Here is a 26,874-nt window from a genome sequence, read left to right on the forward strand (position 1 = left end):
GCATTAAAAGGGAAAAACTTTTAAATGAGGACACATTTAAACGCAATTTTTTTTCACGGGGATTGCCTCCACGGCGTATTGCTGGTGTTGAAGTAGAAGATGGCGGCAATGATAATTCTGAAGAGTTGCATTTTGATCTTAATGATAATAGTCACTTGTCTGTGAATGGCCTTACAAAACCAAGAAATGTTGTAAGGTGCTGGAATTGCGACCAAGAGGGACATTATTGGGATATGTGCCTCAAAGAGCGCAATATTTTCTGTTATGGCTGTGGCCTTAAAAATGTATACAAACCACAATGTGTGATTTGTTCAAAAAACTTGAAGCATTCAAGGGGAGTGGATTCGCATCACCCCCTTCAGCAGAAATAGATACCAATATAACTTCAAATACTACAAACCAAACTGCTGATGACATTCGCGAGGAAAATGATAATGATAACAAATATACAAATGATTTTGGAAAATTCACAATTTTTAAAATACGTCCATTTCACGAAAGACTTCGTAATTATATTGCAGCAAGAAGTAGACTTTTTACAGATACACAGTTGGACAAAGAGTTAGTAAAGAAATATAAGCGTTCTACAGTGAGAATGCGTAACTATTACAAGAAGATCAGGCGTACACAAAAAAAAATAGTTTCTACAATTATAAATTCGGAAAGGGATGGGAGGCTTTATGCTGAAGTGAGGGTTTTGAATGAGACACAATTAGGTTTGTTAGACACGGGTGCTAATATTAGTTGTCTTGGAGAAGAATTGGCACGGAAAGATTACACCAATCATAAAGGATTTAAAAATATCAAATCTGTTGTAAAGACGGCTGATGGAAGGACTCAGAATGTTATAGGATTGGTAGAATTAGATATTCTTTATCGAGATACTGTTAAAACAATCACTTTATATATTGTACCGACTTTGAGCCAGAAACTGATTCTTGGCATTGATTTTTTTAAAGCTTTTGGTCTAATTAATGGGTTGCTCTCAGGTTTGTCGATGGACAAAGATATAGTTCAGATGGAATCTGCTGACACGGAGTTAAGTTATCCCTTGAATTTTCGTCAGCAGCAACAACTGGAGATTGTAAAATCCCTTTTTCCTAATTTTGAGCTTCAGGGTTTAGGTAGAACTTCGTGGACTAAACATGTGATCGACGTAAAAGACAGTAGACCAATTAAGCAACGTTTTTACCCCGTCTCCCCCGCGGTTGAAAAGTTAATGTTTGCCGAAATAGACAGAATGCTTAGCTTAGGAGTTATAGAGCCCAGTACTAGCGCATGGAGCTCTCCAATGCGCATGGTAATAAAACCCGGCAAAGTACGTCTTTGTTTGGATGCACGGAGAATCAACGAGGTCACGGTGAAAGATGCTTACCCGCTGCCTAATATCGAAGGCATTTTTTCTCGTTTACCCAAGGCAAATATCATTTCAAAAATCGATCTTAAGGATGCATATTGGCAGGTTGAGTTGGATGACAATTCTAAACCTTTAACAGCGTTTACTATCCCTGGGCGTCCCCTGTATCAATTCACCGTAATGCCATTTGGGCTCTGTAACGCCCCTCAAACAATGTGCCGTTTAATGGACGCCATTATTCCATCAGATTTGAAGCACTCAGTGTTTGGATATCTGGATGATGTATGTGTAGTGTCGGATACGTTTGAGACCCATATAACGGTACTGGTGAGACTAGCAGAGCAATTTAAAAAGGCCAATTTAACCTTAAATCTGGATAAGAGTAGGTTTTGTGTAAGGCAGGTAAAATACCTAGGGTATATAATAGGTGACGGAGGAATATCTACCGATCCGGAGAAAATTGAGTCCATTTTGAACTGGCCCATTCCAAAAACACGTAAACAGGTTCGTGGATTTTTAGGCTTAACTGGCTGGTATCGCAGGTTCATTTGCAACTTTGCTGATATAACACATCCAATTACAGACTTACTTACCGGGAAAATAAAATTTGAGTGGACGGAGTCAGCAAACGAAGCTTTCAGGAAAATTAAAACTCTTTTAACGTCTGCCCCTATACTAAAAAATCCAGATTTTACAAAAAAATTCTATGTGCATTGTGATGCTAGTGATTTTGGCATAGGGGCTGTGTTAGTGCAATTAGATGAGGAGAACAACGAAAACCCTATCGCATTTATGTCACGCAAGTTAAACTCTGCTCAAAGAAACTATTCCGTTACAGAAAAAGAGTGTTTAGCTGCAATAGAAGCAATAGAGCGTTTTCGTTGTTATATTGAACTCCAAGAATTTGAGATTATCACTGATCACAGTAGCCTTCTGTGGTTAATGAAGCAACCAAATCTAAAGGGGAGATTAGCGAGATGGGCTTTAAAGCTTCAAGGCTATAAGTTCAGTATAAGCCATCGCAAAGGAAAAGAGAATATTGTCCCAGACGCTCTAAGCCGCATGCATGAGGTAAACGTGGCTGAAATCGAAAATATAGGTCCAGAAATTGACTTAGAGTCTTCGCATTTTTTAGATTCCGATTATGTAAAACTAAGGACAAAATTTTTAGAAGAAGCAGCAAGCTTTCCTGATGTTAAAGTAATTGATAAGTATATTTATACTCGGGTAAAGTTTTCAACAGGAATGGAGGAAGTAGATCAAAATGCTTGGAAAATGTGGATACCCCTAGGACTACGGCAGGATATTCTGCACCGTTGTCACGACTCTGTAATTGCAGCTCACGGTGGTATATCCAAAACTTTAGAGCTCATTCGGCGTAATTTTTACTGGCCTAGAATGGTCACAGACGTGAGGGAATTTATAAGCAAATGTGACACCTGCAAAACCACAAAAGCTACTAACCAAGTCCTCAGACCACAAATGGGTAACATGGCAACATCTGTTAGGCCCTTTCAAAGAATGTATGTGGATTTGTTAGGTCCTTATCCTCGGAGTCGTAAGGGATTTATAGGGATTTTAATAGTACTAGACCATTTTTCCAAATATCACTGGGTGTGTTTGTTGAACAAGTTTACGTCAGCAAAGATAATTGAATTTTTGGAACGTCAAATATTCCACCACTATGGTGTACCCGAATCTATTATTAGTGATAATGGTAGCCAATTCCGAGCTATTGAATTTAATACATTTCTATCTAAATATGACGTTAATCATATATATACTGCACTTTACTCCCCCCAAAGCAATGCATCGGAGAGAGTAAATCGATCAATCATAGCGGCTATTAGAGCTTATCTTAAAAAAGATCACAGAGATTGGGATCTAAATTTATCAGCGATTTGTTGTGCCCTCAGAAACTCTCTGCACCATTCTATTGGTATTACCCCATATCATGCACTTTATGGCTTTAACATGGTAACCCATGGATCTTCATACAAGTTGCTGAAAGCCATAGGTTCTTTATCGGAATCTATAACCGAATTAGAAAGGGATGACAAACTTACTCTTTTAAGACATGAAATTTCCGAGAAACTTAAGAAAGCCTATGAAACGAATGTTCAGACATATAATCTACGTGCCAGATCTATCACGTATAACATAGGGCAAGAAGTATTTCGAAGAAATTTTATCCAAAGTGACGCTTCTAAAAATTTGAACGCTAAACTCAGTCCTAACTATATTAAGGCTAAAGTAAAGAATAAATTAGGTAGCTGCTATTATATATTAGAGGATATCGATAGCAAAAATATTGGAACATATCACGGAAAGGATATTAAGCCTTGATTGTACTTTTTTCGGCTAATCTTCCTTGAAAATTTCGTAAGATTATACGATTTTGTAATGTTCAATCTTCGTTTGGAAATATTTGCTTGTATCTTTAATATTTTTTTAAAGGCCTAATTCAAAAATAATTTTTATGAATTTAAACAAAATTTTAAAATCAAATTTTAAATGGGAGTTTTGCTTAAAACATTGTTTAAATTTAATATTGTTTTATGTTTAAAATATGTTATTCTGTAAACTATCATGAAGCGACCTCTACATTTCAATATAAATACCTGCTGCTAATAGGGTCAGGTAATTATGTAGAGAGAAGAATGTGGTAACATTGTCAGGAGACTTCTTCTCAGCTGCTTTTGTCTGTAATGTCAAAAATAAAGATACAAAACTTAAAAACGTGATTTTCAAGAAATCGAATCTCTCTAAAAAGGAAATGACTCCATCTTTCCTATTTTAATTATCAGCCTGAGAAGACGATAATTTACCATCAGAAAAGAAATTTTACCTAGTTTTGCATTTTATAAGGTAAGACATGTGATAATGTAGAACAAGACTCCAGGTCAATTAATCTGTAATTTTATTTAGAGAATTTATCAAATTCATCGAAAATCTGGTGGAGTAATGGAACTTGCTCAAATTGTTTAAGAAAAACAGAGATAATATTCCTTAAAAATTATAGTGAAAACGAGTAAGTGTGTGATATAACCTGAAAGTTAATTTGTATTTTTTTTTAATAATAATTACAATATTTAGAAACCTTTTGTGTGTGAGCTATTTGTTTTCGTAGTGTTAAAAGAAAAATACTACATTACACCTGATACGGAAAGACTCATATTTAAAAAAAAGGGAAATTTTATATTGAGATGCATTCCAGAGGTATATGTTAAGGAATATAGATACAAAAATCCTTTCCAGAAAACCCTCATCAGGAGTTACTTTGCCTGAAACAGACTTAATGTCTTCTTCTTTTCATAAGACTCAACATTTAATCATAAAAGGTAAAGAGTAATGTTAAGTTATGTTTTTACTCTTTCGGGAAAATAAATACATATAATTTTTACTCTTTAACAGAATTACAATTCATGGGAAATATTGTTAATGGAAATTGGAATCTGATCATAAGCTATTATCAGGCAGTTTGAGAATGAGAATAACGACATAGGGAACATAGGAATTTGGTGTTCAATAACAGGCCATTATTTTCAACAGTCATTACGTTAAGAAATCCTTAAGTGCTACAACCAAATTTCTTTATTCAAATTAATTAACTAAAAAGAAAAAAAGAAAAAAATTAAAGATAAGAAAAAAAAAGAATATAATATATATATAGTGTTCGGTATGTAAGAAAAACAAAAATTAAAAAATTTTATAAATAACCAAAGTAATTACCAATTTGAAAATTAGTGCTTAAGAAAAAAAAAAAATTAATCATTACACACAGTGGCTAAAAAAAAAAAAAAAGATAAAAAAAAAAAACAAAATAAAACAAAATTGCACAAGAAAAATTTAAATAAAATATTATTTAAATTGAAATATAAGAATAAAAATTTAGAAATAAAACCACCCGAATGCTAATAAAAATAAAAATAAAAAAATGTTTTCAAATTAAAGAAATATTTTTATATTTTTCTAAAATAACGTGAAATAAGCAAAATTATAATTTTTTTTAAATGTTCAAAAGCAGTTCATAAATATTAAAAAAAAAAAGAAAAAAAAAAAAAAGAAAAAAATATTTTCTGTTATTCAAGTGTGAAAAGAGCAAAAGAAAAGCAAAGTAAAGTAAACTAAATTAAACGAAACTAAATAATTAAATAAAAGAACAAACAAATTGAGAATCAACAAATTATATTATCTCATCACATTCCCCGTACACCCGCATATTGGAAGGCCTTTCAACAGAGCTGCTGTACAAGTAAGTGATTTTGTTTATTTTCTTTACTGCTTTCTCTAAAGAATCAATTGTTTTAATGTCTCATAAGTAAATGAAAAGAAAAAAAAACTAATGATAAATGAGAAGAAGAAGAAAATCAATTTTTTTATGCTTTAAATTCATCAAATATTCCTTTTTTTTATTAAGTTATTTTTTTAAATAGTTCAAAATAATATACATCTGACAGTACTGATCATAAATGAAGAATGAAAACATTTACTTATGAACATTAAAACCCAACACACATTTTTTAACAAATAATTATTACTATTTGTTATATATAATTTTTTTAATTATTTATATACATATTAATTTATATAATATTAAACTAAATTATTTCGCGTAAATAAGTGGTTAATTCTTTCGGGTCATTTGATCCAATTATTCATGTGCAATTTTGTTTTAACACTGATGTGGAAAATATTATTGATTATTACATTGTTATGAATTTGGAGTTGAAAGTAGTTTTTTTTATAGTAAAGTAATTTTTAACTTTAGATATTTTTGGTAATTATTGGAACATTTTATGTTGAACAATTTAAAAGCAAATTTGTAATTTGGATCAAGTTCAGTTCTGTAATAATACCAATTATTATCTTAATTAATTAAGTCATTCATCAGAACCATATTTGTTTATTTAGATTCTATTTTTATCAATTTATGGTGAAATAAAAAAATCATGAATTAAAAAGAAAAGAAAATATTTTATAACTTAAGCTAGGTTGAAAGTATGTAATGAATTTCAAGAAGTCAATAAAATTGATAATGAGCTAAATTATTAAAGTTTTTTTTCTCTATTGAGTAAATGTAGGGTAACTTAGATTTGGGTTTCTATAATTAATAGTGCTTTAGGAACACGGAAGGGTGGGTTAAGCGCACCGGGGCATCCATCAGTCCCCGCAATTATAAACGTCATTGTATTACTGCATTTTTTTTCTAAATTTCAGACATAGTAAGTTCATTTCATTACAAGGATAAAATCTATATATAATATTTAAAAGAAAACATTCCTTTTCTTATGCAGACTTTCAGGGACTCTGATAATAATAGTAATGTGTCCTAAAGATGGTATAGTAAGGTCAACCAACCTCCCCGGCCACTGAAGCTAGTCCACTGGATGGGTCCCTCGGCCAAGCTATCCATCGCTCTAATGATGTTTAATGTTATTCCTAACGTTATATACATCAAAATATATAACTAGAGATGAATAAGAATAAATTACACATTACAATGTATACCATCATTTTTAAGCGATTTATGCACTTTAAAGTGATTTTCGGAAGCGGGTCTTATATGGGAGCTATGACTAATTATGGACCGATTATGGGTCCAATTTCATCCATGGATTTACCATCTTCTAGAGCTTGTATAATAAATATTCTGCTATCAAATGATAGCTGTTTCTATTATTAAATCAATAATTTACAAAGTTTATAATTATTTTTTTTTAAAAAACAAACACAAACCGTGAAGTGTTTTGCTTGTCTGCAGATACACCCAGAGTCTCTGGCGGGAATCGTACCCGCAACCCTCAGATTTATTGTTCAGCCCCATACTTTATCGGATATTTGAAAATAACTACTTTGTTATACAAATTTTGCATTATTTTTTTTAAAAATTAAATAAATGAACAGTCTTCAAATTTCAATCGTCAGGAAATTATCAATATTTTCAAATGAGTTTTTGTCAATTTATATTAAAAGATTTCCTTGCCTAGATTGTGAAAGGCAGCCCGCTACATCATCTGAAGCAATTATTGTAATACAATTTAAGACGTTTAAAGAAGTCTAAAGATATTTTTTTTTTTCGTTTAAGCCATGTAAGTTGGACCTGCAATGGGTCAAAATCGGAAAAAATAATTTAACCCGAATTTTTTTTCACAAAAAAAAAAAAATAAAATTTTAAAAAAAAATTTTAAATTACAATACAAAAAAACATTTTTAAATAAAAAATGAAAAAAACAACTTTGGAAAAAATAAAATTTGTTTACCTAAAAATATTTAAAATTTGTATTTGAAGTATAATTTGGTGAAGTGTATATAAGATTCGGCACAGCCGAATATAGCTCTCTTACTTGTTTAAATCAGGGTTTACAATTGCTACTATATTAGCCGTCAATTGCAGTAAATATACATTTTTATCAATCTGCATACTAAAAATATAGTTACTATTATAATTTTGTATAACTCTGCTAATATAAATTGCTGTTACTATTCATATATTACTATACAAATTGCAAAGTTAGTTTGCAATTTCTAGTAGCAGATACAACCAGTTGTCAACTCGTTATTGTAGCACAACAACCAAAATATATGTTCGTGCTATAGCAGCATACACACTTTTTTGCCGAACTAATATTGCGCGTCAGCATTCGTTTTTGTTTTGTTGTGCTATCAATTTTCTCTGGCATCAATTTACATTTCTTTGGTTGCTTTGCTATGGTTGCATTGATATTTCTTGTTTTTTGGCTATTTGGATGCTGCTAGTTATTTTATTGTCAAGTATGTAATACGAAATAACGATTATTCATTAGTGTAAATATTTTTGAATCTAACTGAGATATTGACTTGCATTTTTTTTGTAAGACCAAAAATTAAAATATCTAAACAAGAAAAAAAAATGTTCGGAATAAATGTGGATCAAATTGTTCCTAATATGTATTTGCAATCCTATTAAAATTTTGATAAAAATTTTAGTTTTAGAAACTCAATAAATATGTAATCTGTAATAAAATCTTTATTTATTAGCAAAACTCAATGAAATTTTCAACGTTTTTTAAATTTGTCATTCCAAATTACAAAGTGTAAAAAAACTTTTCAAAAGGTTAAAAGGAATCCCACAATTCCTAAAAATTTAAGCGAAAATCCCGAAAATGGTATTTTTTACAATTTTAACCATATGGTCTACATTTCCTTCGGGGCTGGGAAAATACTTTGGGGATAAATAGGGAACAAATCAAGGTTTCTAAAGCTGCTTTCCGTTTTTTGATCCCAACTTTGGGATTTTAGAACATGTGGCCCAAAGTTGAAATTTTTATCAAAAAATAGGTCAAATTCCGAAGGACGAAAGGGCAACATGTTCAAAAAATATGACATGTTTTTTATATCAAAATGTTCTCTGTAAAGCTACCTTACAGAAAAACATAAAATTGTTATATGTTCTTAAAGAAAGTTTTTTTTTAATAAAAAAGATTTAAGTCACCTTTTCATCCAAAAAACAGCAAAAATCTACTATTTTTTGAATTCTTAAATTGAAAATCGTTTATTTTTGGATCTATAATCGATATTACTCTGAAATATTTTGTATATTACTGATAATTTAGTTGTCTAACTAACAAAAAAAAATCGAGCCCGTTCGGTACAAAAGTACGACCTATATTTTTAAAAAAGCGGACCAAGGTATGGCAAAATTTTAAAATTTCAATTTTGAAATGCCTATAACTCGAAAAGTATAAGAGATAAATAGCACACACAAGCATATTTTTTCAAGACATAGGCGAGCGCTTTCTAAACATATAAAACTCTTTGAAATCGAATGGGAAACAAAAAAATGGCACGTGTTTAAAAATTTTGCATGACGAAGGTACCCTATTCTGAGCCCCCATAGCGCCGCCCCTGAGGCATTTGTAGGTCCCATTTCAATAATTTAAACTCGAATACTCCTTGGCTATGCCCGCGTCAAATTTTATCCTGATCAGATCAGCCGTTTAGAAATGCCAGATATATTTCAAAAAAATTTTGATTCTGCCCAACTGTACATTGGGTGTGTTTACTGATATGTTGTTATGCACTTATCAAGAACAGCAACTGATAGCATCAATTGCAGAAATGTCAATTGTGCTATAGCACAACTACAGAAGTGTGTATTTTTGCTAGAAAAGTTTGCCAGCACAACAAAATAAAACGAATGGAGTGCAATATTAGCACGACAGAAAAACTGTGTGTGGTACTAAAGCACGAACATATATTTTGGTGGATATGCAATGGATTGTGTTTGCTACTAAAAATTGCAGACTAGCATTGCAATTTTAATAGTAATACGAACGAACAGTATGAATATTTATATTAGCTGATTGTGATGAAATGAGATAATTTCATATTTATTGCATAGTCAAATGTAAGAAATATGTTGCTAGAGCTGAATATCGAAACCCTGGTTTAAATACATGTAAAAATTTTGTTTTTCATTTCTTAATTTTGAATTTTTCTACTGAAATTAGTTTAAATTAAAAACCGAAGCATAATTGTCGGTTTCGATTAAAACCGAACACGAAACTCTAATATAATGATCATTGTACGATTAGGCTTGGTACATGGTGTGAAAGGCACCAATTTGCTGTGTTGGTTCTCTAATGAATCATTTAGTAAATTGCACCCAAAACTAAACGTTTCACAGTTACGACACTTGGAATGCAGCAGGTAAAACGAATTTAACACGCTCACGTCTCTTAATGTTGATGTTCTCATATGTCGAAATTATAAATCAAAGAACAACTCCCACTAAAATTTACACAAAAGAAAAAAACGTCATTCTTTGTTTGTCGTCTTGTATATTGATAATGTCCTCATTCATAAAATGAAATAAAGGATTCATTTGTTTATAAATGCTTTTTTGTTGCAGTTCGTAATGTGTACCAAACATTCATTTCATTGAACGAAAATGAGATTGTATCTGGTAACCATTTAGTTGGCTGGCTATTCAGTCATCCATCCATGCAGTCATTAACAGCAGGAGAGACCTAAGATAAGCAAACAAAACCCCGGAATTGACTATGTATAGTAAAGGTACAATGATTGTATTCTTGTATGTTAAGGTATCTGATAAATGATGTAGCATGAATGGAATTCTAAGGATGTCTACCACGGCATACAAAGTGAATGTTTTTTTTTTTTTTTATTTAACAACGGAAACATAGTATAATTGTAGCATTTATGCCTTTTCATACAGATATTTACCATTTATTTCCGTTGACATTTTTGAGAAGAAAAAAATAGTAATATTATTCGACGAAATATTTATGTATAAACAATTATTAACGTTTTCTTATTTTGATTATTGAGGCTCGTTTCGGAAAATTTCTGTAAAAACTGTTCAAATTATTAAATTTTTGAAAATTTATTTTCGCATGTTTGTTTTTAAGCTATCTGAATTCTCATATGAGTTGATTAATAAAAACCCAGTTTATCTCTTAAACTACACGACATCCAAAAAGGTCTCGCCCAAGTTTCGATCGACACAGAATAACTTTCAGAGTCGATTAAATTGGAACATAAATTGTTTGCCCAATTGAAACTGATATAATCGGTGCATTATTCCAAAGTGTCCTCTTTAAGCCCATATGTACTTGTTGACCTGTTTGTTGAACACTTTTTCATTTGAATTAAATTACTCCCAATTTTTGAATCTATTTTTATTTTACTTGTTCATATGACTGGCGCAAAGTACAAGTCGCAATTTTGAAGACATTGCGATAAAATTAGGTACATAAATATTTTTAGGACGAGGAAAAAGCTGAAATCGGTCCATTATTTCACCCATACGTATACTGAATTCATGTCACTAAATTTTATGATGATCGGTCCATAATTAGTGATAGCTAAGGTCTGCTTCCAAAAATCACTTTAACGAATACTTTAACGAAATAACTTCCGTATAGACGTAAATCACACAACCTAATTTCATGGAGATCGGTCCGTAATTAGTCATAGCTCCTATATAATGCACTCTTCCGAACTTTTTTATAAGTAAAGCTGATGCAAAAAACAAACAAAAAATCCGCATTTTCATACTAAATGCTATAAAAAATTCAAAGTTCAAATTTTGCTTTAAATTTCTCAACAACTGAAGAATAGAATAAAATGAAATTAAAAGTGGAGAAAGATTCAAGAAAATATCTGTCCATCAAAAAATTTATAAAATGGCCGATGAAAAACGATCCTGGTAAAAGAAATCACTAGCCCATATTTGACCATAGCCCCCATATAAAGTTCACTTCCGAAAATCACTTAAACACGCATAATTATTTTATTAATATTGCTATTCAGTTGAAATTCGACACAAATAATTCCCATGTATACAAAAGTCGCTGTAGCGAATTATATGATGATCGGCTCATAATTGTTTATAGATCTCATATAAAGACCACTTACGAAAAACATACTTCCCTGTATAAGTATCTAAACAATATCAAACCAAAATTTTACACAAATCCGTAATTTATATTTGAAAATCATACTACAGGATTTTGTGATTATCGGTAAATATTTTGCCATAGCTCCCATATAAAGTCCACTTTCGAAAAGCAGTTAAGTATTCATAAATCTCTTATAAATTACTTTATCATGTTAAAATTCGACACAAATACTACTCATAGAAATCACTGTTATGAAGATTGGTCCATAATTTGTCATAGCTCCCATATAAGGATCATTTTCGATAAAGATATTAACCTTAATAAATATCAAAAACATATCGATTATACACAATCAGTAATTTGTATACAAAAATCATACTACGGAATTTTGTGAATATCGGTACATAATTGGCTCCCATATAAGTTACTCTTGCGATAATAACTATAATAACCATAAAGCTCTTGTAAAGATGAAATTCAATTAAACAATTAAGAGAGCTATATTCTGCTGTGCGGAATCTTATATACCCTTCACCAAATTATTTTTTTTAAATTTAAAAATTTTTTCTTTGTTTTTTGGTGAAAAAAAAATTCGCGTTAAAATTTTTTTTTCCGATTTTGACCCATTGTAGGTCCATTTTACTATGGTTTTATATACATAAACAAATTGTCTATATTAATGACTTGTAATCCAGATATACAGTGGTGGCCAGAATTTAAGACAAATACTTGAATTTTTTTCATCAACTGAATTTTAAGTGCGATAGAGCCAAAATAAATGGACCACTAAGGGTATGAAATTTATTATTAACTAGTTGGCCCCCCCCCCGGCTTCACCCCGTAGCATTTACTAATGTTAGTTCGTTTCTCCAACCCTGCCTGTTCTTATTTATTTGCAAATAAAATATCTAAATTTGTACTGCATACTTTAGGGGCTTTTTTATTACAGTTGACTGGACTCAAAAAAGCCGGTTTTAGCCGTAATGTTTTAATTTTTTTTCCTTACAAACCATCTCCTGAAAATTTCGAATCGAATAAAAAAAAACAGCCAAATCGCTACAGCCGTTCTCACGTTATGACATTACATACATGGACCATTTCATTTTTATATATATAGATTAGGTTGGCCCTTAATAAACGAAAGTTGGATTTTGGCCATTCTCACCCTCCAGTTTGGTGAACATTAGTAAAAAAAATCATCCTGAAAAAATTTTAGGTAAATCGGTTGGGAATAAGACGTGCCGCAAGCCCTCTGAAGTTTTGAGATGCATTTACAAGGGGAAAAAAGTATTTTTTCAGTTTTTGTAAAAATTTTGCCATTAAAAAATTACTTTTGCAATTTAATTTAAAAATTTTGTTTACTAATGTTCACCAAACTGGAGGGTGAGAATGTCCAAAATCCAACTTTCGTTTATTAAGGGCCATCCAAATATAGATAGATAGATGTTTCTAGTTTCTCAAAAATGTTTGGAAAAATCGGTAAAACATATATGGACAAAGATATGTGGAAATACGTTGACCCACCTCAGCGAACATCTGCTGTTAATAACATGATATGACGGAAACTTGTGGAACTAAAAATACGAAATTTGGTCCGAATATTTTGTAATAATAAAAATATAATGATATAAATGTGAGAAAATATGTTTATTAAAAAAAATGTTTTTTGGTCAAGATGTAGAAAAATCTTATATGTTCGTCACACACATGTGTGTTAAAACAGTCCTCATGCATACATATTTGTGGAAATATTTGAAAAAATAATTGACAATCACATGGAATTTAGCAAACAATTTTTGTCTTAATTACCTGGCATAGATGGGGGTAGTGCACTAATTTTGCAGTTTGCACTAATACTTAGTAATAGTGCAAAATTAGTGCAATCATTTTGTTCATATTTAGTGATGAGTTGAAAATTAGCAGCCTCACTAAACATTAGTGATAGTGAGTTAAAAAACTTTGCACTCAAAATTAAATTAGTTGATTTAAAAAAATGCAATCATCAGTTTATTGCAACTTTTTTGTATGCACTAATTTGAGTGCATCTTCAAATTGTGCACTAAATTTTTAAGTTCAAAATGGTTTAAGTTTATTTCTGTACACTAATTTAAAACTTAAGACTAATATTTCATTAAAAATAACAAAAAATATTTAAAATTTTTATTTTTCGAATTTAGATTCAACAATTTCATGACTACTCATTTTTGAAAATTTAGTGATACTATTTATAATGCAGCTTTTTTTGATTGCAGGTTAAAATTTTGCACTAATTAATTGTAGTGCAGATTTTTGCACTAAATCTTCGTTTAGTGATAGTTAAAAAATTATCACTATCACTATTTTTTTATAGTGCTACTTAAGAAATAAGCATTATCACTAAAGCTGATAAAAAATAGTGCAAGCTAAATTTTTTCCAATTTTAGTGAGTGATAGTGCAATGCTGATTTCAATCAACATTTAGTGCACTACCCCCAACTATGTTACCTGGCCACCACTGTAGGTCAAAAATCGAGGTTATCCTGGTTTTTTTCCTCATATCTCAGCCATTTGTACGAAACTTTTCGAAAGCATGTCTGACAGAATTATTGAAGATTTGGATCCCGAAGATATCTGGGGCGTTCAGAAAATTGATTTCAACAAACAGAAGGACAGAGACGGACATGGCTTAATCGACTCCGCTATCTATAAGGATCCAGAATATATATATGAACTGTGTATCGAAGTAACCACTCTCACTTGAAATTTCAAAACAAAAAGTAGCCTATATATAGTTCGTTCCAGCATACAAACATTTTGTTTTGTATGGTAGTGTTATTATCTAAGAGTACAGAATATATACTCATTCCACATCTGAGAAGTTTTTCTGAATAAACTATTCTGATACATACATCTACATACATATATTTGCCAGAACGCGATTCAGTTGTTCAATTCAGATGAATACTCCGGTGGTATAAGGGTAGCATTATCTTATATATAAATAGGCTACACGTTTTTTTGTGGTACACTTTTATGTATGTTATTGACCACCAATATTAATGAAACATATATGGTTTAAAAGGTTATTTTCTTTAGATTGCACAATATAAAAAATTGGTTAAAAATTCTTTCCATAAAAGTGTTAAATTTTTTTATTTTTTTTTTAAATATTTTTTTCTAAAGATTGAAGAAATAGCTATCTAAACTATTACACAAACTTTGACCCCTTCTAACTCAGAGAGTTCTCGACCGATCTTGTTGTGTCTTAGTTACTATCCAATAGAACTAACCTTGGTGCAAATTTCGATTTCAAAAGTTGGATCACTTGACATGAAATGCCCCATATATACACATGTATATAAACGTGCAAATACTCAAAAGTAACTGTATAATTTCGTTATTAGTGGTCGAACTTCGAACACCGGTCGACCCTAGTATATATTAAAAAAAACGAGTAACAGAGCTGAATCTTCTGGATATTTAAAAAGACACTGCAGAAAATATTCTATACAGCTTTCAATATAGTTTCTTCCAAAAATATGAACAAGTAAGGCGATGCATTAAAATTCAAAATATAATATGTAAAAAGATTTATTACAACTATTTTTTCTCTAAAATAAATGCAAATTGAAGTCCATATTGTATTTTTAGCATTATTATACCCTTTGTCCAGATTAAGTAGGGATATAAGCTGATTACATAGAATGTGGTTAAATGATTGGTCGTACTTAAGGGTTAATGTTTATTCCACATTAAATGTGAGGACATTTTTAGCAACATACACTCTTCTTTGTTGTTATATTTTAGTTATTATTTAATTTAAGTACTTAGTGGCTATTTGTTAACCAGTGTTGCCAAAACTTTATGACCATATCCCACCAGATTGCACTTAAAATAACGCCAGAAACCACTAAATCTTTAAATAAAACCACTGATTAAAACCGGTAAATTTTTATTTAACGAGTTATCAAGCAAAACTGTTTTAAAAACAAAAATAATTAAACTTTAAATTAAAATGTGTGCCAAAAACGTTATATACTAAAATTAATTAAGATCAATCCATTAGAAATTATCATTTTGAGTATATTTCTGAGGTACCAACCAAATTTACAAAACTTTCATGAGACTTCATAATCGTAGCAGCACTTTTCATGGCGACGAAGGCAATTTTTAATTAAATTCAAATACATATACTTTACTGTTAAAATTCCATTAAGCATCTGAGATTGCAAACAAGTTCTTAAGTTTGATTTTACAATATTAAGCTGACTAAAAACTCGCTCCACTTCCGCATTTGACCATGGCATACAAATAATTTGCAAAGTAAAATCAGTTAGTTGTTTGAAAATATTATTTTCTTCGCAATTCTGATACTGCAAAAGGTTAAACAAAAACTATGTAGTATTTGAAAGATTTGTCCACCTAATAATGTATGTTACTGAAAATTGTCTGGACAACATCAAAATTGTTCCAAATATGGAATAACATAAGTTTTTATTGAAATACATTATTTATCGAAAAACTATCTATTTTTGACAAAATGTCTCGGTTTTAAGAAGCAAAAAGTAAAAAAATTACCTTAGAATTAATTGCTTCTACAGCGATATACAAAAATGTACAACCTATCGTTGTCTTATTTCTGATTCTTTTACAGACATAATAATTCCATTGCATTTCAGTTTCAAACTGATAAACTAAATAACTATTAGGCTTAGGGCCATTATTACTAACTTTAAGCAATACAAAAAGGTACCCTTAAAGTTAACTTTAACTATAAAGGCAAGTTGTAATAATGGCGCATATTCATAAACGATCACCAAGTGTTGACTTTTTTAAGTACCTATTTAAATTATTCACAATTGGTTACTTTCTGCACAATTAGTTAGCACTTAATCGTGGGTAAAGTTGTAACTAAATGCCAACTACTAACACATTCAAAAAAACAGCTGATTGATTTCATTTTAATACATGTATACAAAAAGAAAATAATCTAGAGATGTGTTTTTTTTGTCAACAACATTCTATTGAAAAATTTAATTTTACATGCCCTTATTTTAATTGATTTACATACAAACAATAACTATAAATTTTGTATGTACTTTTTAGAGAACAAAAATAGTTTTTTAATAGCATTATAAGCCTTTTAATTAATTATAGTATAATATCAAAATATTATCGACATTTTGTTTTCTCTACATGTCAAAGCAGTAACTAAGCTAGTTATAAATTGTGAATAAGATCTACAACTATCTATGAACTATTTTTTAGTTTCTGTTTTACTAGTTCCGACTTTAGATATGAGTTATGAATATGCGCCAATGGCACTTAATGTAATTTTTCAAACAATCAATTTGGAACTGCCTTTCTGTTAAGTCATTATGGCGCTTAGATTTTTTTTAGATGTGTGCAAAACACCAATTATTGATAAACCATAAAAACAACATAAAGAAAAATCGGCATACACTTAAAAAATGTTTGTAAAATTTTATTATTTTAGTTTCGCTTAAGTAAATACAAGATATAAAAAAGAGCTAAAAACCACCAACTGAAAATATTTTGCAGCTAGAAAAAACCACATAGCGGTTTTTTCCGAAAAATACCCGCCAACGACGAAAAAATATATCCAGATCTAGCTGAAAAACCGCCGTTTTGGCAACACTGTTGTTAACAAAGGTCTCGTCTAGACTCTAGAGTATTAAAAACTAAATAATTCTGATCTTCCTATTAGCTTAACGATTTCTGTTAGTTTCATCGAAATCAACAAACCTGACAGACGACACATTAGCTGGTGGCGTCGAAAATACATAAGGATAAATTACATGTTTTTTGTTTATTGACCATAACGTACAATGTTGCCATTTGTATACATTTTAAACGGGCTCTTTTTAATCCTATTGCATTTCAACAAAAGGTTGTTTTTGACTACAATTTGATTTAATAATCCTACAAACATACTTGCTCGGTAAACGTTGACTAAAGCAACCTTCAGGTAAACAACAGTGAGTAAACGACTGTCTCGTTTGTTCGAATGTAAGTAAATATTTATCTTAATCTGTTTAAGTATTTATATTATTGTAGATATTTATTTACATAAATAGTTTAAACAATAAATACTTGCGTATAACTAGAATTCGTATAAAAATCCTGCACTTAACGTTCTATTTTCTAATAATGTTAGGGACATAAAGTAAATATACCGATTTTCTTAAGAATCGTGGATTTTTATGTTCTTCTAAAGACAACAACATTTTTAGGAACTCGGATAAATAATTGTTATGAGACTAAAATAAATAACACGGGCCGGGCCATACATTAAAATTCAATAGTGTTACTGCTAAACTACTTTCGCTATTTTGCCTAAATAAATAAGTAAGTATGAGTAGTTGGGCTTTCGAGACCATCTAAAATCCTGCATTACCATGAGAAAATACTATTCATCAAATTCATTAGAAAACGTATACATCTATACTTTGAGATAGATAACACGGTGCTACGATGTAAAAAAACTTGGAAAATGACCCAGCGTGGGTTATAAAGCTTGCTCAGTACATTACAAATTGTGTCAAAAAATTTCAGAAACACCCTCAAATTCAGAAGTTATTCTGAAAAAACCGTTTTCAGTGATGTTCGTCAACCTAATGCTGGAGTTTGCCCATGTCTCAAAATTAATGAAATAATGGATGGAGTTATCTATAGAGACATCTTGGAAAGAGTAATGCTTCCAAATTCTAAGGATAATATGCCTCTTCGATGAGTTATTCAGTACGATAAGGACCCCAAGCACTCTTCGCATGTTGTTAAATCGTGGTTAGCACAAGAAAGAGTTTCGGCAATGGAATGGCCACCACAATTACCAGATCTAAACCCCATTGAGAACCTTTGGGAAATCGTTAATCAAAGAATCTATCCCGAAAATTGCACTAATTCATTTATTATGTTTCAAGGACTGGTAGATGCTTAGAACGCTATTCCTGCAAATTTTATTGCCAATTTGACAGCTTCACTGCTTTGCAGATGTAAGGCCGTCATTGAAAATATAGGATGTGCCACCAAATATTAAGTATTATAGACATAAATGTTTTCGAAGCAATTAGTTGCATATGTTTTTGCCAATGAAATATCAAAAAACTACGTATTTTTTAATTTTGATTCTTTTCAATGCAAAAAAAATCTGAATTAAATTTCATATTCTTATTTTTAAAGCATTAATAAAAAAATATTAAAGGTAAATTAATATTTTTGTTTACCATTAAAACTAATTTAAACAACTTTTGTAAAATTCTGTTGCTAGTTGCATATGTTTTGACCACCACTGTATATCTTCAAATATGTATTCCCTTGTGGGGGAGTAAAAATACTTGTTTAAAATAGAAGAAAATATCAAAATAATGTCATTATAACTATTTATTAACTACTTTTTGTAAAAATTATGAAAAAATAAAAAAATTCATTTGTGATTTTTTAGAAATCGACACTTCGGAAACTTTTGTAAAGAAAACAAGTAAGAGTGCTATATTCGGCTATGCCGAATCTTATATACCCTTCACCTTTGTTGTGGATGCATTATTATTTTTTATAATTAGTATATATGTATGTACATTGCTCACTTACAGCGTACAGCATCCTAAATTTATCAAGAACACAAAAAACAACAACAACGCCAAACGAAACAGAACACCAAAAGAAAAAACAAAAACAAAATACGCAAGGCAATGAAACCAACACATCCAAACATACGTATAATTGTATAAAAAACAACAACAACGCCAAAAGAAACAAAACACAAAAGAAAAACAAAATACGCAAAGCATGCACATCCAAAAACATACGTTTTGTTGCTTTTTTGTCAAAGCATGCAATACATTGTGTTTTTTGATGAAATTTTCAGAGGCTGTCTCGGATTTTTGCTCATATCTCCGTTATTTATGGACGGATTTTGCTGATTTTAAATAGCAAAATTCTCGAAAGTATGTCTGACAGAATTGTTGAAGATTTGGATCCCGGAGATATCTGGGGCCTTCAGAAAATTGATTTCAACAGACAGACGGACATGGCTTAATCGACTCCGCTATCTATAAGGATCCAGAATATATATACTTTATAGGGTCGGAAATGAAAAATGTAGAAATTACAAACGGAATGACAAACTTATATATACCCTTCTCACGAAGGTGAAGGGTATAAAAACAGAATATGGAATTTTAACTCAAATCCAAGAATTTAGGCCAAATGTCTTAAAAACCCTATGATTTTTAAAAAATACTAAATTCAAAAACCGATTTCAGCACAAATATGTACATATAATTAATATTTTCAAGTACTTTATTTTGAAATAATAAATAACTTTTCATATTTATCTCAATTATAGGTCAACATAAGCCAAGAAGAGTATGTCACCAAATATCGGGAATATTTGCAACGTGTTCATAAGCGTAAACGTCGGGAGTTACGAGACGTTCTTGGCGAGTACGATGAAAATATTTTAAGACCATTAGAAATATTGAGCATAGTAAGCAGCAGTAGTTCATTATCGAGTGAGCACCAAGAACACACATCATACAATGAAATCAACCTAATGCGGCAAAAGAGAAATGCTCTAGTACATAACAATCGTAAACACGAAGAACATGACGATGACGACGACGAAACAGCTGATGACGATGATAGTGGTAGGAAGCAAACTCTGGAAGAACGCGTCAAAGATATTTTATTATTGAAAAAAAAATATCAGAAACCTAGGAGTACGAAAAAGGCAAGAGATGAACGTAAGACCAATATACGCTTAACGTTTGCTCTTAAACCTGAAATTTTAAATTTAAGCTCTAGTGATATCGAAGAAGCAAACATAAGACTGGTACTTATTCATAGTCCCATTTTAGCTATAAGAAATTCTAAAAATAAGAAAACAAATACAAAACCTAAAAACAGTTCATGCGGTTTGAACAAAAGCGAAGGCCAAAAAAACCCCCGACAAGTAAATGTATTAAATTTAAAATTGTACTTTATAAACAGAGCCGGCAAACGTTCCTGGTTAGATGGGCGAAAAGTCGACATACACGTAGACCTAACTAAGCCCGATGGAACCCATACGCAATGGCTACAGTTTGACGTATCGAAGGCGGTAAAAACGGCAATCGAGAACAAAGGACTGCAACATGTAGTTTTAGAATTGCAGTGCGACAATTGCAAGCGCATTGGAGCTCGGATACTGAATGATGCGTACAACACGGCTACTGATGCTTTGGCAGCCGACCCCTTGACCGAGGGTCAGCAACTTATGCCTGTGCTAAATATCATTGGTCATTTCGATCAGGTCCAAGGCTCCATGAGACCTCACAAGTATGACAGCTATCACGGCGACCCTCATGAGGAAGCCACAACACAACACCATTACCACCATCATACTTACGACAGCAACAACAACAAGAATCGTCAGAACCGCCGTACTAACTGCTACAAGGCTAATCAACGCTGCTGCCGCCATTCGATGGAGGTGACTTTTAAAGAAATTAAGGGATTCGAATTTATAATACAACCAAAAGTTTTTGATGCCGGATACTGTCATGGCCGTTGTCCACCCCGTTATAATCCAGCGCATCACCATGCTATGCTGCAAAGTCTTATTTGGAAACAGAATCGCCACAAAGCTCCACGCCCCTGTTGTGCCCCTTCCAAATTGGTCGAATTAGAAGTATTGCATGTCGACGAAAAGGACAGCGAAAAATTAAAAATATCTACTTGGAGCGATATGAAAGTGGTCGAATGTGCCTGTTCATAGAAAATGTAATAAATACCCAGTTCACACTTCGGTACATTTTTGTCTCGAGTGATACAATGTTTTGCTCTAAGAGCCATTGACTTCAAGTATTGAGTTTAATGATTTCTTGCGAGCTTTAATTTTCTGACAGTATGGTCGTAGGAACAGAGAGAGAGTGCCCTTAGAGAACAACATTGGTTTTCGAGACAAAAACATTGATATATCCTACTTTAAGATCCAACTGTAAATGCCAAAGATATAAAGAAAAAGTGCCACAAAAAAAAAATTCGAAACTGTCTTGCGAAAATACTTTATAATAGAGGGTGTCCGGGGATTTTTATTTTTTTGCCGCCATTTATTTCGATGTCTGCACTTTGCGCCATTTCAGAGGACACATTATCTTATTTTTGTAATCGTGTTTTAAGTTAAAACTTTTAACTTTTGTGGAAGATCTTAACCCTCTAGCTCTTCTCTTTAGGGAACAATTTGACCCCATTTTCTAGAAAATCAAAAAATTACTTTCTAAAAGGACATTTAAGTATTAAAATATCCACGAAAATGTTTGCCCGAAAATTTCAATGGGGGTCACTAAAGATTCCAAAGTTGTAAATAATGCTCTTTATGCTTAATTAGCTATAGATGCTATAGATGTGAAGTCATGTCATCAACGTCCCATGCTTTTGGTAGTACACTGCACTCGCGATAAGATTTGGTTCCCGAAGATATCTGGGGTCTTCAGAAAATTGATTTCAACAGACAGACTGACAGACGGACATGGCTTAATCGACTCCGCTATCTATAAGGATCCAGAATATATATACTTTATAGGGTCGGAAATGAAAAATGTAGAAATTACAAACGGAATTACAAACTTATATATACCCTTCCCACGAAGGTGAAGCGTGTAAAAAGTACCAAAAAGTCCCTATTAGAGTATATTTCGGATACTCTGTTTTGAAGTGAAGCGTATCCCAGAGAGAGCCTTCTGCATCGATCGAATCAAATAGCGGATCTGACGGGGCTAGGTTTCGACTTCAATTCGTATGGTAACTAATTTCCCTCCTTTTGAATGAATCATGCTGCTCGCAAACATTTGAAATTGCTGTAGCAATGATTTTGCAAACTCTTGTTGAATTTTACAAAAATCTTTATGGAATAATGACTCCAATTTTTGGTCTTCAAACTATTTTGGTTGGCTTGGGCGATCTATCTTCCTTGTTAAAATCATCACTTTCGAACCGCACAAACCATCTCTCGCGCATTGAAACCGATGGAACACATTCACCCTAAGCTTCGGCGATAAATCTATGTGCTTCAGAGGCACTTTTTTCAAAATAAATAAGTATAGCAAAACTACACGGATATGACGCTTTGTTGGCACAAAATTCAACGTTTCAGAAGCAAAAAAAAAAAACTGAAAAAAGGTGGAAATAAATCTGTAACTTCTGAATGGATAGCCCGATTTTAAAAAATGTGCCATGGCTATAGAGTAGATGTAGATAAGTTAAAGTTTGACATGCTCAAAGAAGAAGTGTTGGCGAGTTTAAATTTTGAATTCTGACCGCATGGGCCCACCAGGGGTGTGGATAGGGGTTTCCATAGTAGGACCCTTCGGGTATGTTCAATTTTTAAAACGATCCTATTTCTTCGTCTGTGTTTTATATCATCTGCTTCGAATGTATTAATTCCTTGTGTACTGTGGATGTCATTGGTAACCAAAGATACAAATCTGAAAGCATATATCACCATTAAGCCATATAGTGTTTTCATTTCGAAAATTATCTTCCTTTCTTCTGCATTTCTGACATTTTACTTTTAAGTAATTGTAGACAAAATGGCGGAAATTTAGCCAAATTTCAAAAGTTAATTTTTTTTTAGCTCAGTAACCTAGAAAAAATTAAATTACTCAGAAAGCGCAAAAATGCGCAGTATGAAATAAAATGAAATGAATTCACAACATTTCAATATATTTATTTCTTTTTATTTCAAGTTTAACAAACGTTAACATTTTTTTAAAAGCTTTATAAAGTTAAAGTTTTGTAATCAAAAGAAATTACTTTAAGGTTATGTTTAAAAATTGTAATTTTTAATATAAAGGGAAATAGTTTCCAAATATCTAGGAATGATAAATTAAGTACTTTTAAAAGCTTTATAAAGTTAAAGTTTTGTAATCAAAAGAAATTACTTTAAGGTTATGTTTAAAAATTGTAATTTTTAATATAAAGGGAAATAGTTTCCAAATATCTAGGAATGATAAATTAAGTACTTAGACGTCTCGTTGTTTTCTATTTTAAACATTGTTTAAATTATTCACACACTTTCCACAATTTAGGGTTAAAAGTTACAATACAATATTGATACTATTCACAAATTTTTAAAAAATGTATCGGAACTTTGACTTTGAAGGCGTGCTGTCAAGCAGTATTTTGTATTTTATAAAAACCAATTGCGAATTTGATTGCATTGGAGTTTTAGTAACAGGTTGACAACAAAAAATAATGAATAATAACAACTTCGAAATTTGAATTTCACACGGAAAAAGTGATACCTTGAACTATAGTGCATGGGTCGGAAATATATGTATTGTACATTGACATACAATTTACAAAAATAATTACAACTCTGTGATATCTTAAATGGCGCGAAGTTTCGCAGACATCACCCTATGTCTCCACGTAGCAATTTTTATTGCTAAGCTCAAGCAAAAACGTCGGCTCATAGAAAGATGAAATTATACATTAAAGACAACTGAACTGACAACTTAATGCTTAACAATAATTGCTCAGGCAATCAGTAGAACAATCATTGCGCAATTTGAAGTCTACACATCGCAAGTTTTATGAACGCAATCAAATTTGACAATTGCGGCAATAAATATTGCGGAATATGACGGAAAAAAATAAGAATCCCAACTCTATTAGTGGGAAATTATTTTTAAAATGCAAAAATAAGATACAACATTTAAAATGTATCTAATCAAATCAATGTTTAAATATAATAAAACAAAAATTGCGGAATAAAAATCTCCTCAATCTTTGATGCAGCCTTGAATTTATGTTTGGGGGACTTAAAACAAAAAATACTATTTTTTTGTATAACGCGAATCTGTTTTTGAAATTTTGTAATGAGGTTAAAAGTTGTAATTATGAATGTAATTTGAAGAAACTTGGTAACATAAACTAATTTGAAAATTAATTATCTCCACATATATGTATATTTAAAATTGGATCAAGATTTCATGACATATGTACATATATACAAATTAATTTATGATGTAAGGGAGTATATAATATTGCTACGTTTTTACCTTTTAAAAACGGTGGTTTATTTCCTTCGAATAAACCGTATTCTTTTGATTGCAAATGAAAGCAGTTTAGTGGTTTAAAATTAAAATAACTCTTTATTTATACAAATGTACACAACAATTTAAACACACACTTATATTACACAATTTATAATGTACAAGAATACACTTGTAATGCAGTTGGTGTTAATTCTAACAGTGCCTGTGATCAACTAAACTGAATGCATCCGCTGCCACTATTTATATACAGTGCCATCTTCCAGCAGTTTCATGAATAATCTTAGCAGACAAAACTAGAATGTTCTATTTCTAGAGCTGACTTCCGTTTCAAGATTATCAACCCTGCGGTTTATGGCATTCTCGTTTGTAGTTCTAGAAATTTCCTGAAATTCTTCCTTAACTTCTTTAACTTCATCGTTGTTGGCTTTTGAAATTTCTTGAACTTTAACTTCTTTAACCCTTTAATGCATATTGTTGTCAATTGTCTACATTCCAGTTCCATTTAATTTTAGACGAAAATAAGCTTGATACTAATTCAGATTCTCCTTCAGCAAAATCAAATGGAGTACGAAAAGTTTCAGCTAAAGAAATTCTAAATCAAACTAAAGCTAAAGGAAATATAATAAATAAAAATCAACTAAATATTTGAAACTTTATAGAAAAATAAAAATCATGCATTTAAGGGTTAAATTTGCACATCATAGCAGCAAACATTGTGCTTAAATCCAAGGTATATTAATAAGGTCTGTGCAACTCTACAGCAATATAAAAACAAAAAGAAAAACAGGCATTTTGTTTGTGTAAAACTATACTGATGCATTAAAGTGACATATGATAATGAATTGTTTCGTGCGAAATGCTGTCAAACTATATATGAAATATTTGGGAAATAATTTCGCAAAAGCAGTACTCTGTTTATTATTGTGAACAACATGTGAAATAAAATGGCAAACTTATTTTTCAACGCATGAAATTAAAACCAACAGTTGCATATCAAATGTTTCGCATGAAAAAACCATAATTTTTCGCAAACATGAACAAAGTACTAGACTTAACGGACAAAACTAGCATGTTCTATTTCTAGAGCTTTTAGCAGCTTTAATGTTATGTTGCAATACTTAGAGACAGCATTGTTGGTAAGTAGAAGTTTCTACTGATGGAAATGTTTGTAAACACGATGAATGTTGCAATCTGTCTTTACAAATCGTTAAATTCAAATCGATAGTGCAATTTCGTAACAACATACATACTCTGAAATCATGAACCGATTTCAATAAAATTTGTTGTGAATAATGCAATTCCAGTAATATTACGTTTACTAAATTTCATCAAATTACATTCATAATTATAATTAGTAACCTAAAATGATGCAACATTCTTTATTAATATGAAATATATTGAGGTTAGAAAGATCCCTGATCTAATAGATTTTGTCATATCCAGGAATAAACTCTATTACTGCAGAAATAGCATATCGTCACCTGAATTGCAAAAGGACGTAACAACCAAAAAAATTAAAAGTTGAGTTTTTAATGGATATTGGTACAGTGCATCAATGCACACGTATTCACAAATTTTTAGCTTTCTATTTTTAAAAATAACGACTTTATTTAAGATTGTAAATAATATTTGTAACCACAACACTTTACATTGTATTTAGTTTTTTGTGTCTCCTGTGAAATTTTAAAAAAGTGTTGATACGACCTTTTGCATTTTAGGTGACGCATACAGAAGCTTAATTATTCAAGACATCAGCCATATCCACACTGAATTTAACATTCAGTGTGAGGGAGATATCAACAATTGTATCAGCGACTTCAAGTCGTTAATCTTTTTCCTCCTAAGCCTAAAATGTATGCCTCTGCTTTCTATCCACTGCAACTAAGATATTTTGAAAATGTAATCAGTACTAAGCACTCAAACTTCTCCCTTTGGAATTCAGATAAGAACATTAAGCCAGCGGTGGATGGTCAAATTCCGATAAGAAAATCGGGTGGTACCTGGGCACGTAGTGCAAAGGATAAAGTCATAGTTTTAGCTGAATATTTAAGTAATGTGTTCCAACCAAACC

At 31.2% G+C, this 26,874-nt stretch overlaps 1 protein-coding gene across 1 annotated transcript in view; it reads left to right on the forward strand.

Moving 5' to 3' along the window:
* mav (maverick) overlaps positions 1–23,464 on the forward strand; it is a 43,693-nt gene extending 20,229 nt beyond the window's left edge. Inside the window, exon 2 of the mRNA XM_065514739.1 lies at positions 20,111–23,464. Within this exon, the coding sequence (XP_065370811.1) occupies positions 20,111–21,520 (1,410 nt within the window). The 3' untranslated portion in view covers positions 21,521–23,464. The remainder of the gene's footprint in view (positions 1–20,110) is intronic.
* The last annotated feature ends 3,410 nt before the right edge of the window (positions 23,465–26,874 follow it).

Source organism: Calliphora vicina, chromosome X, assembly GCF_958450345.1.
Source record: "Calliphora vicina chromosome X, idCalVici1.1, whole genome shotgun sequence".
NCBI classification, from domain to species: domain Eukaryota; kingdom Metazoa; phylum Arthropoda; class Insecta; order Diptera; family Calliphoridae; genus Calliphora; species Calliphora vicina.